A 14,956-nucleotide genomic window follows, 5' to 3' on the forward strand; every position below is an offset into this window, starting at 1 on the left:
TCCCTTATTGATCCCCTGTCCGATTTAGATACTGCAAATATCTTCCCCCATCTGTTCACATTGTGTCCTTCATTTAAAAATAAATCTTTAATTTTTATGTAGTCAAATCTTTTATTATTATTTGCTTTAGGGCGTTATGCTTTTTGTGTCTTGTTAAGAAGTTTAGCTCCACTTACCAGCTCTCTCACATCCCCGGTTTCCTGGTTTGCAATTCTATAATCCTACACCTGTAGAGGGAAGAAGCTTGGTTGCTTCACCAGATCTTCTACACGACCCAGCTTCAAGCTATTTTCTCAGATAGAGACGTTCTCTACCTGTGTTTCCCAAGCTGAGTATTCATCACTAAAGAAGACTTTGCTTTCTGGGGTGTTAACTTCCCAGAGAACATACTAGACATTGTCAGCACAAACACCACCACAGTTGAAAACAGCAAGGAAGAATATGAAGGAAAGATGCATGAAACAAAACAGGTTTCCAAACCAGGTGCATCTTGAAACTGCAAGAAAAGGAAGCAAGTAGAAAGTTGAAAGTGAGGACTTCTCCGTTCTCACCTTTCTCAGGTGTCATGTCTCAAGGGAACAAACATGCCTCACGTTCATTTTCATTCCTCTAATTAAAAAAAAAAATTCAGAAAGTGATACATATCATGGTTGTGGAAAGACAGAAAGAACTTTGAACTCAGATGTCAGACAGGCACCAGTCTAACATGGAGCTGGCTTGTGATCTTTCTACAAGTCATCACACCTGTTGGAGCTGAAGTTTTACCTGGCCTGGAAAATGCAACTTACCACATACACTTCTCCTTAAGAAGCTTCACTCGGAGAGTGGAAATGAAAGTGCTTTAGAACTTTTCCAAATTTTTTAAGCACCTACTAAGTGCTACACACTGGGGATACTTTTTCTTATTTAATCCTCACCACCACCATAGAAGGATAAATTTATTATACCCATCTTACTGTTGGGGAGACTGAGAGATCCAGAGGTTCAGAGAGATTAAGTAACTTCCTCAAGCTCACACAGCTAGGATTGTTATGCCCCTTCCCTTAGCTGGATTGGAAACATGGAGCTTTCTGCTTTGGGGACCTTAGCTTTTATGTTTTGTATTTGTCAAGTTCTTTCAGACTGAAACAACCCATTTTCCTGCCCTGGGAACCAGATTAGAAACAAATTTCAGATAGTGCTTTCCAGGTCTTCCCTCCCCGCAGCTGAGGCGGTTCTCCACGCTCTGGCAACCCCAGAGATCTCCAAACCCAGCTGCAGAGGCTCAGAGGGTCCCCTGAGACAGCTCTGAAGTGGTTCCCATAGCTCCTAGCAAGTGGAAAAGGGATAGGAGGACCTAGCCTATCCCAAGGGGCAGAAGTTGAGAGCCCTAGAGATGTAGCTACCCATTAACACAATAGGACCCAGCCACAGCCCTCAGCAACACACAGGGAAGGACATTACCCAAGAGGAAGGCTTTCCCTGAGGTCTGGGGGGCTGGGAGATTGTCCAGCTCCACAGCCCCCTGACCACTCCCAGGAGATGAAGCTGCCTGGAACCTCACTGGTGGACACCCGGCAGAGGTGCTGAGGGCACGGCCTGGGTGTCCGAGGATGTGCTGGGGTGACTTGGAATAAGCATAGCATGAAAGGATAGGTGCCCTGGCAGCTACCCTCAGGTGTCACCTGTTAACTCAGGCTAATGATCCTGAGGCCATGACTGGGGATGGCAGGCTCAGGTGTGGCTTTCCCCTAGCGACTGGATAGAGACCATTTCCCTCCGAGCTCCATTTTTGGGAAACTCCCAGGTCCCAGTCGGCAAGCGCTGAAGGACCCAGGACTGATCCCTCTCAACTCAAGTTCATGTCAGCGGGTGAATAAAGCATCAGGTGACTCCAGGAGCAATGAATCTCTTTTCCTTTCTTAGAAAATGATTATCAAGTCACAGAATGTCAAAGCTGGAAGAAACCTCAGAGATGGTGACATCAAACCTGCCTTACAGTGCACATGGGAAAACAGGCTCAGAGAGGGCAAGCAAGGCTGCTCAGCACAGCAGATGTCACCCTGAGCCTACATTCCCACCGATGCTGTCTGCTTAAATCATTCCTAGCAGCCCCGTGAGAAAAGTCCTCATCCCCACGAGCCCTTTGCCAAATCGGGAGCTGCACTGAACTAGGGATATTCCCCCAGATTTTGAAAACCTTAAGGCATAGCCCTCTTATTCTTAACATTTCACCTTGAACCATTTTGTCTCATGTTTACAGAAATTTTGTTTCTCCAAAGAAAACAACAAATAAATGATGGCTTCCTGTGTGAAATCCCCGGGAGGTGTAGGACTGAAGAAATACTCTGCTTCTCCTCTTGTAGAGCCCATGGGGAACCATAGAAATCCCAAGGCTAATGTTTCCCAGGGAGCATCACTACAATGCTGGAACAAATATCAAAGGAAGATACGATTGGTGGAGTGGAAAAATAGTGCATTTGGAGTTGAGACTTAGGTGCAAGTTTGTTTCGTCACTGATCTACTGTGTGACCTTGGGCCAGCACCTTCTGGTTCTGAATGTTTATCCCCCATCATTTGGAGGAAAGAAGGGATGCTCTCTAAATTCCCTTCCAGCTTCAGCATCCACTGGGACCCCAGGTCTCCCCGGTGCTGTCCCTGGGCACCACCTCGAGCTTTCCTCCTGAGCTTGCAAAGCCTGGGAAGAGAAGAGGTTGGGGGCTTCTCTTCCGTTTAAGCTCAGACTTATTGACTTGTCCATATTTCTCTGGAAGTGACAGCCAATGAATAGGGAGTTCCTGAGGCACTTTGTCCAGATCTGACCATGGAAATCAGGAGAAAGACAAACAATCTCCAGATTGCCTAGGTTGACGTTGCTGCTAGAGGATGATGTTAATTCTGCTGTTTACAGAAATAAGTCCACTGTGAGTCGAAGCTTTTTGGTGTCTAAAACCAGATGGTATTTCCTGCCTTGATCAGCCTCAGAGCTTTGGTTCCCATGGCAACCCTGAAGTTCCACCTACTGCAACTTCCCCATTCTCCAAGCTTCTTCCTCTTCCACCATTGTGCTGGGTCCATGGAGAATAAAGCCACTAACCAGCATGTGCACAGCATTTGACAGTTTACAATACACTCCAGCAGTTGTTACCTCATTTGATCATCACCACAGCTTTGCCAGATAGCATTTCTAACCCCCCATTCTGCAGATGGGAAAACTGTGGCTTCAGAGATGAGGTGATCTGTGCTTTCAGCCCTTGATGGTGTAGGTAGAAGTCAAACCCAGGTTTCATGATTTGGGACGTCCACTGCGCCAGGATGGATATGAATACCCTGCCCTGCAGATCACCTACTATGCTTAGGATTCCTAAATGGTCATTTCCACAAATAAATCAGACCTAATCAAGGTATGGCAACTTCAGGCAAGTTACTTGATTTCTCTGTGCCTTACTTTGCTCATTTGTAACATGGGTAGTAACAACGGTACCTCTGGGTAGATGAGAAGATTAAGCATTTGTAGAAACCACAAGTGCTTACTGGGGTTGAAGGGAGACCTGAGAAGCAGGGTGAGTCTCAGTTCTGCCCTACTTATCTGTGCAACTCTCGGTGGGTCATCCTGCCTGCAGAGGATGCTTTCCCTGGTGTAGGAGGGAACAGCACCACAGTGCTCACACGCATACAGTGCTTGAGAAGATGAATGTGCTGCCTCTCACACTGCAGTGCGCGTACGCATCCCCTGGGGACCTTGCAGGGTCTGCATTTCTACCAAGTGTCCATGGGCAACACTTAGAGTGGCAAGGCTGTAGCTAGGCATGCCCCACACAGGTGTTACGAGTAATCAATCCTGCAAAGAGCCACGCCTCCAGCAGTAGAAAGCTCAAGAAACTTGAAGAGTCCACTGCAGGTGAGCAGGAGCCCCCCTGAGGGGGGTTATCTGGGTGTGAGATTTCTGTCTGAAGGGCTCCTTCTGCCCAAGCTCTGGACTCTGCATAGCCTGGAACTCCTACAAGGTTCTAGTGAAAGCTGTCCCTGATCTTGCTCTCAATAGAGGACATAAAAACATCAATGTGTTACATCTTGCACAACAAAAACATATTTACTGGTAATGACTTGTGAACACTTTAAAATAAACTTTAAATTAAAAGCGAAGTCAGTGTGACCCAGGAATAAGTGGACGATGTTAAGTACATGACAGAAAGGGGATCCATGTAGACCAATCACGTGGCTCTGAAAACCAGTCTGCACTTTGTGCTTCCCCCCAATCTCTTTTGCTCCACATTCTTCCTTATGTGACTCTGGTTTGTAAACTAAATTATGTGTGTTTATTGCTACCTAATTAACAAGTATTTTACATTCATTCTTCCAGTGAGTCTGGCCGGTGCATCCCTGGGCCTTGCCACAGGTCCAAATCCCAGCTCCTATGCCTGCTGTCTGCTCCAGGGGCACTGTGGCTACTGATGAGGAGCTCCTATGCTCTCCAAGGAACAGTGAGAGGATGAATGATTAAAAGTGTCTGTGCCTGATGATCACCTCCATGTGTCAGGCACTGTGCTGGGCATTGAACTATGTGAGTGCTCACAGCAGCCCTGTGAGCCAGGGTATTGCGACTCCAGTGGATCACAAGCTCCTAGAGGGCAGGGAATATGCTTTGCTCCCTGGTGCGTCCCCCATGCCTACAAGGGTATGTCATCAAGGTCTGCTGCATGGACCTGCTTGCCTACCTGAGAAAGGCTGTCAGCACCCCACACGGCCACCCAGCTATGTGGCACCCATGAAGCCACCCCACAGAAGCTGTAGCGACAATGGTGTGCAGTCTCCAGCTCTAGCTCTTTCTTTGTCACCAAGGTTCCCCTCCACGCACAACACAAATAAACGAAACCTGTTGTTTAGCCTCTGCAGCTTGTTCACAATTTGGAGAGGAGGGCTTCTGAAAGCTATAAATAGCTTGGCGATTCTCTGTTTCTTTTAGGAATTCTCACAAGTGGCCTGGCACGGCGGCTCATGCCTGTAATCCCAACACTTTAGGAAGCTGAGGCTGGAGGATCCCTTGAAGCCAGGAGTTCAAGGTTGTAGTAAGCTATCATCACATCACTGTACTCCAGCCTGGGGGAAAGAATGAGACCCTGTCTCAAAAGTATGAAAAGAATTCTCGCAAGTTGGGACTCCTTGTTGATTCTTTCCCGGTCCCAGTAGCTCCTATTGGTGCGCTTAGCCCTAGGGGGCTTTAGGAAGGTGTGGGGGGAAGCTGGGAGGCCCTGGAGGCTGGGGCAAGGGTCTGGGGAGGCCATGGGCATGAGGCCAGCACTCTATGAGAAAGAATTTTCCAGGGATATGAGCTGGAGCTGTAGAAAGCCCCCTGTCACAGGCTGGCTTCCCTGGAAGTGCTCTCTGAGCCTGTTGCCAAGGTCTTGAAACAGACACCTGTGGAAGCGAAGGCGAAACATAGGGCTGGGCGGAAGGAGAGGCCAAGGGCTGTGGCTTAGGTGGGGGAGCAGGAGTCCATGGGAGTCCACAGGGCAGCCTCAGCTGCCTTGAGGGCACCCACAGCTGAACAGGTCAGTCAAGAAGGTGTCCATGCCAACGCCTGGGTGCTTCAGGAAACACTCATCTTCAGACTCAAAGGGAGTGTTTGGGTCGTGATGAAAGAGGAGACAATTATCCTGCTAAAGAGCTGTGAGCACATGAGGTAGAGAAGCTCTGAGCCACGCTGAGCCAGGAAATGAAAACCAGAGGAGTGGTGAAGGGGTGCGGAATAGGTGAGATGAGCTGGTGCCTCAAGGGCGTCCTGACCTCTCCCATCTGCAGGACCAGAACAAGGCAGCCCCACTTCATTTGCTGGTTCATTCTCAAAGCATTTTCTGTGCTGGGCTCTGGGGATACTGGCTGAAGACCCTCAGTCTATCTAGGCTGCTCTGACAAAGGGCACACACATGGGAGAGGGAGAGGAAAGGGAAGACCCCAGAAGGGCCATACACCTGTCACACTGACCAGCACGGCAGAGATGAACAAGACTCACTGAAGGCAAAACACCAGCCAGGTCATGGGCACACCCCCACACCCCATTTAAAAAAATTATAGTCATTCATATATATATATATATATATATACATATAATCATAAAACCAGTCATTTTAAGTTTATAGTTCAGTAGCATTAAGGACATTCATAACGCTGTACACTACCACTAGCTAATTCTACAACTTTTTCATCACCCAGAAAGGAAACTCCCTATTCATTAAGCAGTCACTTTCCATTCTCTCCAACCAGCCCCTGCCAACCATAAACCTGCTGTTGCCATGAATTTGCCTATTGTGGACATTCCACATAAATGGAATCATGGAATATGTGGCTTCTGGTGTCTGGTTTAACCTAGCCTAATGTTTTAAAGGTTTACCCAGGTTGTGGCATGTATCAACTTTGTTCCTTTTTATGGCTGAATAATATTCCATTATGTGGACATAAATTCTGTGTATCCAGCCATTGGACATTTGGCTTGTTTCCACCTTTTGTCTACTGAAAATAGTGCTATGAATATTCACGTACAAGCTTCTTTTGAATACCTATTTTCAGTTCCCTGGGGCATATACGTAAGAGTGGAAGTGCTGGGTTCCATGGTCATTCCATGTTGAACTTATTGAGGAGCCGCTCCCCCTTTTTACAGCTTTTCATAGAACCACTGGGCTGGAAGGGATCACAAAAGTGACCTAGAACAGTGTTGCTCAAACTTTTGGATTTCACACGCCAGTAAAACTAAAACTATCATCACCACACCCAGCCTCTCCCAAAGTAGAAGGGACTTGTGTTGGAATGAAGGCCAGCATGTAAGATGAAAATATCCAGCCTCTCCCAAAGTAGAAGAGACTTGCGTTGGAATGAAGGCCAGCATGTAAGACAGAACTATCCAGTGTCAGACAAACTCATGGCCTCGTTCTTGTTTTTCTCATATAGCCTCCACCTGGTACTGGTGCATGGGCACCAATGACCAGGTCCAATCCCCAGCCCAAGTCTGAATGCCCTCTCTAGCTGCCCTGGCACAGGCTGGCCCAGCTTCTGTGCCTGCCTGAGGAATGCTCCCATCCCTGGGCAGCTCAGGTCCCTGAAATGTTCTTTCTCATGGAGCACTGGCCCTCTGTCCATGGCCTCTCCAGACCTTTGCCCCAGCCTCCAGGGCCTCCCAGCTTCCCCCTACCACCTTCCTAAGGCCCCCTAGGGCTAAGCCCACCAATGTAAGCTACTGGGACCCGTAAAGCATCAACAAGACAGTCCCAACTTGCAAGAATTCTTTTCATACTTTTGAGACAGGGTCTCACTTGTGTCCCCCAGGCTGGAGTGCAGTGGTGTGATCATAGCTTACTGCAACCCTGAACTCCTGGCTTCAAGCGATCCTCCTGCCTCAGCCTCCTAAAGTGTTGGGATTACAGGCATGAGCCGCCGTGCCAGGCCACTTGTGAGAATTCCTAAAAGAAACAGAATCGCCAAGCTATTTATAGCTTTCAGAAGCCCTCCTCTCCAAATTGTGAACATGCTGCAGAGGCTAAACAACAGGTTTTCTTTATTTGTGATACTGGCTGGGCTTATTCTAATTCCACGTTCCCCTCTGTGCTGACGACAGGCAGTAAGACACAAGGAAGAGTGTGTCAGGCCTGCACTCGGACCAGGCTGTCCCTGGTCAGCTGTGTGACCTTGGCAAAGTTGGTTAGTATCTGTGTGCCACAGTCGCCATATCGACAGAAAGGGTAGTTTCAGGCTACCTCACAGGGTTCCTGTGAAGACGAGGCAAGGTGACTTTTAGAAGCTGCACCTGGTGGACCCAGGGGCTTCCTGTATAGCAGCCATCACAGGCAGGAATATGGGCAGTGTTTTACATCCTGGATGAATGCAGTCAAAATGGGGAGATAACTTCATGTCATTTAATATACACAGGCCAATAAACAAGAATCTTTCAAAGAATTAAGTCCCTACACAAAGTCTATGGTGAGGAAAATGGAAACTCACTCCCTTGGGCAGAAAATAAAAATAGCATCCTAGACTCTTGGCAGTGGGAACAGTGGCCCTAGTGAGGGTCCTACAGGGGAAGGCCAAACCCACTCCAGCCACCTGGGGGTGGAGACAGGGCCTCCCTGACTAGGATGGCCATGCCCTATGTCTCAGCCCTGGGAGAGAGCTCCAGCAGGAAACGGGAACCTGGGAGGGCCCCTATGCTAATGTGAGATGGCACCAATCACCTGGACAGGACCCCGAGTTGGAGGGGGAGTCCTGGAGGGAAGGGGGTTTTCAGGGACAGGGAGATGTGGTCTCAGCCTTGGGAAGGAAGTATAGTGCCAGGGAAAGGGAGCTGAGGACAAGTGGCCTGGGCTTTGTCCTTGAGCTCACTACCTGTGATTCTGTGTGGATTTCCCTTCCGTCATTCCCAAGCTTTAGCAACAACTATATTTTTGGGTCTGGCTTCTCAGCTGGGGGGCTGAAATTAAGGCCGGGTATAAATCCACTCTTAGGCTGTATGTTAAGGAGGAGCAGAGCCCCCTGAGGCCAGAGGACCCACCTCACCCACGGAGATTCCCTCTGCAGGCCAGTCCTGCAGAATCTGGCATCAGCTTTTTTAGGGAAAACATCAGGTCTTTTTACATGTTGGACAGGAACTGCTGGTTAACAAGACACAATTAACTTGCTAGGAATGGACAAGGAGAGTGACAGGATGGTGCTTCACAGCGCCTTCTGCTGACGGCACCTTCATTCTCGCTGCAGAGTCCTCTGAGGAAGGGTCCCGGGCCTTTCAGGAGGCATTTACTTGGAAGCACAGGTAGTGTAGATGTCCAAAGTTGTCTAGCCTCTCACCTGGCCTGTGTGATGATGTCTTCAGGCAGCTCCTAGGTAAGCAGAAAAGAGACGGGTTCCTTGCCCTCTTTTTGCCGAATGGATCAGCTTCTATGACTTGGCCAAACTGTCTTTCTTTCTGTCCGCTGTGCTGAGAATCCCAATGACACCAAGACCCAGGGTCAGGCACATTTGGAGGGCAGATCCGTCGGCCACCCCTCATTTCCATGGGCTCTGATGCCAGCAGAGCCACTGCAGCAGCTGCTACCTCTTGCCAGACGCAGTTTCTTCTGGTCTCACCCACCCAGCCATGGCTATGTCCAGGCAGAAGGGAGAGAGATGAGAGGTAAGAGAGAGGATTTAAAATGTGCAACCATCTGTGAGGTTTCTCACATCTGCACCACTTCACAGTGTGAAAAGGGCTTTCTCACTTTCACCTGATCCCTGGGGGCTTCTAGCACCTTGTAACCAAAAGGGAAACTGAGACTCAGAGGGAAGAAGAAACATGTTCAATGTCATGCAGCACTACCTCTGACTCTAGGCCCAGTGCTCTTTCCAAGGTAACAGGTTGCTTCTACTCATTTCAAAGGACCAAAAGTCAGAAAAACAGGCACCAAACTGACCCCTCCTTCCTGATGATCTATAACTTACACATTACATGTTGCCTTTGCACATGCCCCAGCTGGGATGCCCTTTCTGTTTCCTGCCTAAACCTGACCTTCGAGGTCTCACTCCAGCTCTCTGCGCTGAGGCCTGCCCAGGATGAGCCTGAGCCATCACTGGTGACTTTCCCTGAGCGGCGTACCCAGCACACTTCATCACCGCACCATCTCACTGATGTGCTTGTCTCCTCTAAGGCACTGCGGGGTTCCCTTGAGGGCAGAGAAGTCCTTTTTCATCTTTGGAGGCAGAGTACAAGAGTGGAGCTGGCACAGAGTAGATGCTAAGTAAACGTTCAGTAAACAAAAGAATTAAAAAGTAAACTTTCTCCTCACAAACCAGCTGGCCTCCATAGAATTTTGTGGTGCTGAAGTAGAGAGGTAGGAGCCCTCCTTGGCCAGCGGGAACATGGACCACCAGCACCTAGGACACAGCAGCAAGACACTCGTGGGTGCTGGGAAACAATGCCCTCCACCCCACAGGAGAGCCTCAGGATGGAGCGCTCTCGGAACAGGGGCCCTGCCATCTAAAGCAGGCCCCATCCCCTGATGTCCCACTGCCAGGTAGGCCACCTCTGCAGAGAGCTGCTGGGGAGAAAAAAGGTGGCCACCAACGGCCCTGACCCACTACCAGGGCTGCGAGGCCTCATGGCTGCCACTGTTCCCACCAAAGCAGGGCTTCCCCAGTGGTGTCCAAGGAATTTCAGTCTAGCAAAAGCACCTTGGAGAAGTGATCAGAGTAATGTGGGAGACGCTACAAGCTTCCTGGCCCTGTGAAGAGGCCTGAGGCGTGCTGGCATACTGAAGGTTATACGAGGCCTGCAGCAAAGATGATCACGTAGCTCGCTTTAGCTCAGTGTCTGCCAAATTACTCCACCAGGGAACCTCACCCAACTTTCACATACACACCCCTCCTACTTTTCTTCATGAAAAACCTATTAACTTCCTGTGGAACTAGGGTTCCAAGAAGCACACTTTTGGGAAATGCTGGTGAAGGTCACCAAGCAAGGGAGGTACTTCTCGTGGGGAGAACAGCCTCCTGGAGGCAGGCTGGGGACACATGTGGGCTGGGAAGGGGGTGACCAAGGACCAAAAATCAGAAAAACAAGCACCCGACTGACCCCTCCTCCTTGACGATCTATAAGTTACACATTACGTGCTGCCTCTGCACATGACCCTGCTGAAGTGCCCTTTCTCTTCCCTGCCTACCAGCCACATCCAAACCTGCCCAGAAAGGGTGCCAGGGACCGTTTGTGAACCAGTACACAAAGTGCCTAGGGGAAAAAGCCTTGGACACTTGAGTCCAGTGAAAAAGAAAAAAGAGGCATTGTCTGGAGCCTCTGTTGTCCTGTCTGCAAAATGGGAATAGCCTCGCTCTGTCCAGGGTCATCCAGTGCATTCATGGAGGTCTATATCTGTGGGAAGCTGAACCCCTGGCATAGCTCCTGTTTATCATTGGTGTTTAAGCAAACTTACCTGAGTGTAAGCTATACCAGTATACAGTTATCAAAGAAACAGGGCCATAGCAGAAAGCAGGCACAAAACCTCAAAGCACATAATGTCAGGGGCCAAGAATTTCAGAGGCAAACAATTCTAGGTCTACTGTTAATCCCTGAAGCCATCAGTAAACTAAAACAAGAATCATAAGTGCTTCTAGCTCTAGGAGTCTATAGGAGTTAGTGGAAAAGGCACAGACTTGCAAGCCCACCAGGTCTGGTTCTGAGACCGGATCTGCAGCTCCCCTCTCCTGAGCATCCATTTCCTGCATGTGCAAGATGAAGTTACACAATGCCACCTCCAGGGTGGCCATGAGGATGAAATGACAAAGGTAAAGCTGCCAGCACATAGTAGGTGATGAATGAGTGTGTCTCCTTAAAAAGGCTGGGACATGAGAAACCTTTGTAAATGTGTCTGTCAGTAACAGATAAATGAAATACTTTGTCTTCAGTCCTGTGGAAAGCTGGCTTCTGTGGGTGGAAGGCCGAGAGGATTTAGAGGAAAAATACCCACTATCAGGGCAGGGGAAGAAAACTACGAGGCTCTGGGCAGTAGGGTAACGACTGCCTCTGAAAGCCGGCATAGGGGCGTGGGCTTTCATGGCTGGGGGAGGTACAGATGAGAGACGGTACCACCCAAGGAGACCAACATGTGGCTCACGCAGCGCGGGGTAGGGACTAGAGTTCTGTGAAGCCTACCATCTACTGGCTACTTCCTGCAGACCCAGCACTTCACGCACACTGGTTCCAAGCTCCGACTAAGAGGCCATAGAGCTGCATGTGAACTTTGAACCTGAGTCCAGGGCACGGTCTGTCCACTCCCCCAAGCTGCCTCTCAAGGCTGTGACTGTCTGTTTACAGGTATTATCTTGCCTGTCGAGAGCCTGAAGGCTCTGGATTGTGTCTGCACACTCGGTGCCTGGTATCTAACATGAAGGCAATAAGCACTGGCTGAATGAGTGATTCATTGGAAATCACTTCAAAAGCCACTGGGTTTTAAAAGTCAGGCCCCCTCTAATATAATATGATATAATATGGTAGGCAACAACACAAGCCAATTCCCTTTTGAGGAACACAGCATTAACAGGATCTAGACAAAATTCCAAATTTGTCACTTCTTTGCCTGTTAGAACCTTTGAGCACCAGAGACTCTTTCACAATGTGAGCCATTAGTCTTCTGCTTCCACTTTCGGTGCAGAAAACCCTGCAGTGATACGGGTGAGCACTGTGGAGAAGCAGAGCATCATCTGGTCTGATCTTTCACCTTGCAGATAAGGAAACTGAAAGCTAGGGAGAAGAGATCCACACAGCAGGCCTCCTCTTCTCTCCCTCTAAAATAGATTGGAATAAAGAAAAATGCATTTGGCATACGCATCTAGAACACGCGCTGTAAGCTGGATGCAGCAGGTGCAGTGGAATGCTAGAACAGTCACATACACAGCAGGAAGGCACCCAGGGGTTGAAAGGGGGTCAAAAAAAAAGACTTCATCTGAGAGGTGACTTGGACCAGGAGGGACAAGTTAGAAGTTTTAAGGGAAGATGTGGCAGGGGGGCATCCCCCACCATAATACACACCCCCCATCTAAGTCAAAAGTTGTTGCTGGGAAGCCACTCTATGGAGACTGCACATCCCAGCCTCCTCTGCATCCAGGTGGGGCCACATGACTACCAGCAGCCAAGAGGACCTAAGCAGGAGTGATGTGTGCCAGTTAAGAGCAAGGCAGGTAAGAGGCAGCTGTGCCTTCTCCATCGTCCGTTTCCCTTGCTGCCAGCCAGAAGCAAACTCTGAGGCTCCTGGGGAGGGTAGAGCACAGGATGAAAGGAGCTGAGTCCCCGCATCACTGTGTGAACCCACCTGCCAACCAGAAGCACCCCCACTGGAATGTCACATGGGAATGTCTCTGTATGAAGTTTGTTACAGTAACAAGTACTACCAACGAATGCAGTGGACATGAAGTGGGGCATTTCGAGCAAACGGAAATAATGTGACTAAGGCACAGCAGTGTGATGGAGGTGGGGCTGGGGCCCTAGACATGCGAAGGGGTCCCGGGATTCAGAGAGCTCACGCTGGTGGCTGTGGGAAGGAGGATCACGCACAGGGGCTGTTGCCAGGCGCCCTGGTGTTGCTGGCGCTGCTCTCAAAGGAAGAATGGAAGTTGTGAATGGTTTCCTGTAAAATCTGTCTCTCGCGTCCCTGTGGAGGAAATTGAAAACAGAAACAGAAAGTCCTGTTAAACCTTTTAACCATTAATTCAATTGACAGTGTCGTTAATGTTCAACTCATACTTGAAAAACCCATGGGCATCTTGGGGGAAATAAATTACTAATTGAAAGAGTACCGAGTTTAATAAAAAAACATACTGAGTCAGAATCGCCCCAGCACCCACCATTGCAGGCTGTCAGTGCTGCAGAGGTCCTGAATGTAGGACCCCAAGCCCCTGGACACAGCGGGAGGCTGGGCCCGGGACAGGACTAACTCCTGAGTCGCGTGGCCCAGATGCCAGGTCTCCTTCCCTGCACCTCTGTGCATCTTTCCAGTCCTCAGATTGCCAGAAAATTCAGTATGAGCCAAGTTTCCTTCTGCTACAGGATTAAGGGTTTGAACTGCCTTTGCTCCCTTTTGCCCAAAAGCTGTCAGATTCCTCTTCACAGAGATTCACTTCTCACTGTATTCCTACAACACCCCCTTCCCCCTTATACACACATTTTCAGATGAGACAAAAAGGTGATGTGAATGTTCTGTTAAGCCCAGAAAACATCATCACTGCATACCAGGCTGAGAAGCAGCAAAACTCAGAGGTTAAGAACAGAGACTGGGTCCTAGCCGGAGCAATCAGACAAGAGAAAGAAAGAATGGGCATCCAAATTGGTAAAGAGAAGTCAAACTGTCACTGTTTGCTGATGATATGATTGTTGACCTAGAAAACCCTAAAGACAGCTCCAGAAAGCTCCTAAAACTGATAAAAGAATTTAGTAACGTTTTCGGATATAAAATTAATGGACATAAATCAGTAGCTCTTCTATACAGCAACAGCAACCAAGCTGAGAATCAAATCAAGAACTCAACCCCTTTTACAATAGCTGCAAAATAAATAAATAAATAAATAAAATACTTAGGAATATACCTAACCAAGGAGGTGAAGGACCTCTACAAGGAAAACTAGAAAACACTGCTGAAAGAAATCATAAATGACACAAACAAATGGAAACACATTCCCATGCCCATGGATGGGTAAAATCAATACTGTGAAAGTGACCATACTGTCAAAAGCAATCTACAAATTCAATGCAATTCCCATCAATATACCACCATCATTCCTCACAAAATTAGAAAAAACAATTCTAAAATTCATATGGAACCAAAAAAGAGCCCGTACAGCCAAAGCAAGACTAAGCAAAAAGAACAAATTGGAAGCATCACACTACCTGATTTCAAACTATACTCTAAAGCCATAGTCACCAAAACAGTATGGTACTGGTATAAAAATAGGCACACAGACCAATGGAACGGAATAGAAAACCCGTAAATAAACCCAAATACTTACAGTCAACTGACCTTTGACAAAGCAAACAAAAACAAAAAGTGGGAAAAGGACACCCTTTTCAGCCAATGGTGCTGGTGTTAGTTGGCTAGCCATATGTAGAAAAATGAAACTAGATTCTCATCTCTTACCTTATCCAAAAATCAACTCAAGATGGATTAAGGACATAAATCTAAGATCTGAAACTATAAAAATTCTAAAAGATAACATTGAAAAAACCCTTCCACACATTGGCTTAGGCAAGGATTTCATGAACAAGAACCCAAAAGCAAATGCAATAAAAACAAAGATAAATTGCTGGAACTTAATTAAACTAAAGAGCTTTTGCATGGCAAAAGAAACAGGAGAGTAAACAGACAACACACAGAGTGGGAGAAAATCTTCACAATCCATACATCTGACAAAGGACTAATATCCAGAGTCTATAATGAACTCAACTAAATCAACAAGAAAAAAAAACAATCCCATC

At 48.1% G+C, this 14,956-nt stretch overlaps 1 protein-coding gene across 6 annotated transcripts in view; it reads right to left on the reverse strand.

Annotated features, from left to right (window-relative positions):
• Positions 1-8,383: 8,383 nt before the first annotated feature.
• The window catches only part of ANKS6 (ankyrin repeat and sterile alpha motif domain containing 6), a 65,245-nt gene continuing 58,672 nt past the window's right edge, over positions 8,384-14,956 (reverse strand). For 3 of the 6 annotated variants that reach the window (XR_004257473.1, XM_032240169.1, XM_032240168.1), the window contains 2 exons: positions 13,043-13,139; positions 8,384-9,104 (listed from right to left, as the gene is read on the reverse strand). Coding sequence is in view for 4 of the 6 variants with exons in the window: in XM_032240169.1 (XP_032096060.1) it covers positions 9,055-9,104; positions 13,043-13,139 (147 nt within the window). In the remaining 2 variants the exon portion in view is untranslated. Of the gene's footprint in view, positions 13,140-14,956 lie in introns of all 6 variants that reach the window. The other 3 variants (XR_004257472.1, XM_032240170.1, XM_032240171.1) reach the window with 2 other exon arrangements.

Source organism: Sapajus apella, unplaced genomic scaffold (genome assembly GCF_009761245.1).
Source record: "Sapajus apella isolate SASKATOON/1434 unplaced genomic scaffold, GSC_monkey_1.0 scaffold46, whole genome shotgun sequence".
Lineage (NCBI taxonomy): Eukaryota > Metazoa > Chordata > Mammalia > Primates > Cebidae > Sapajus > Sapajus apella.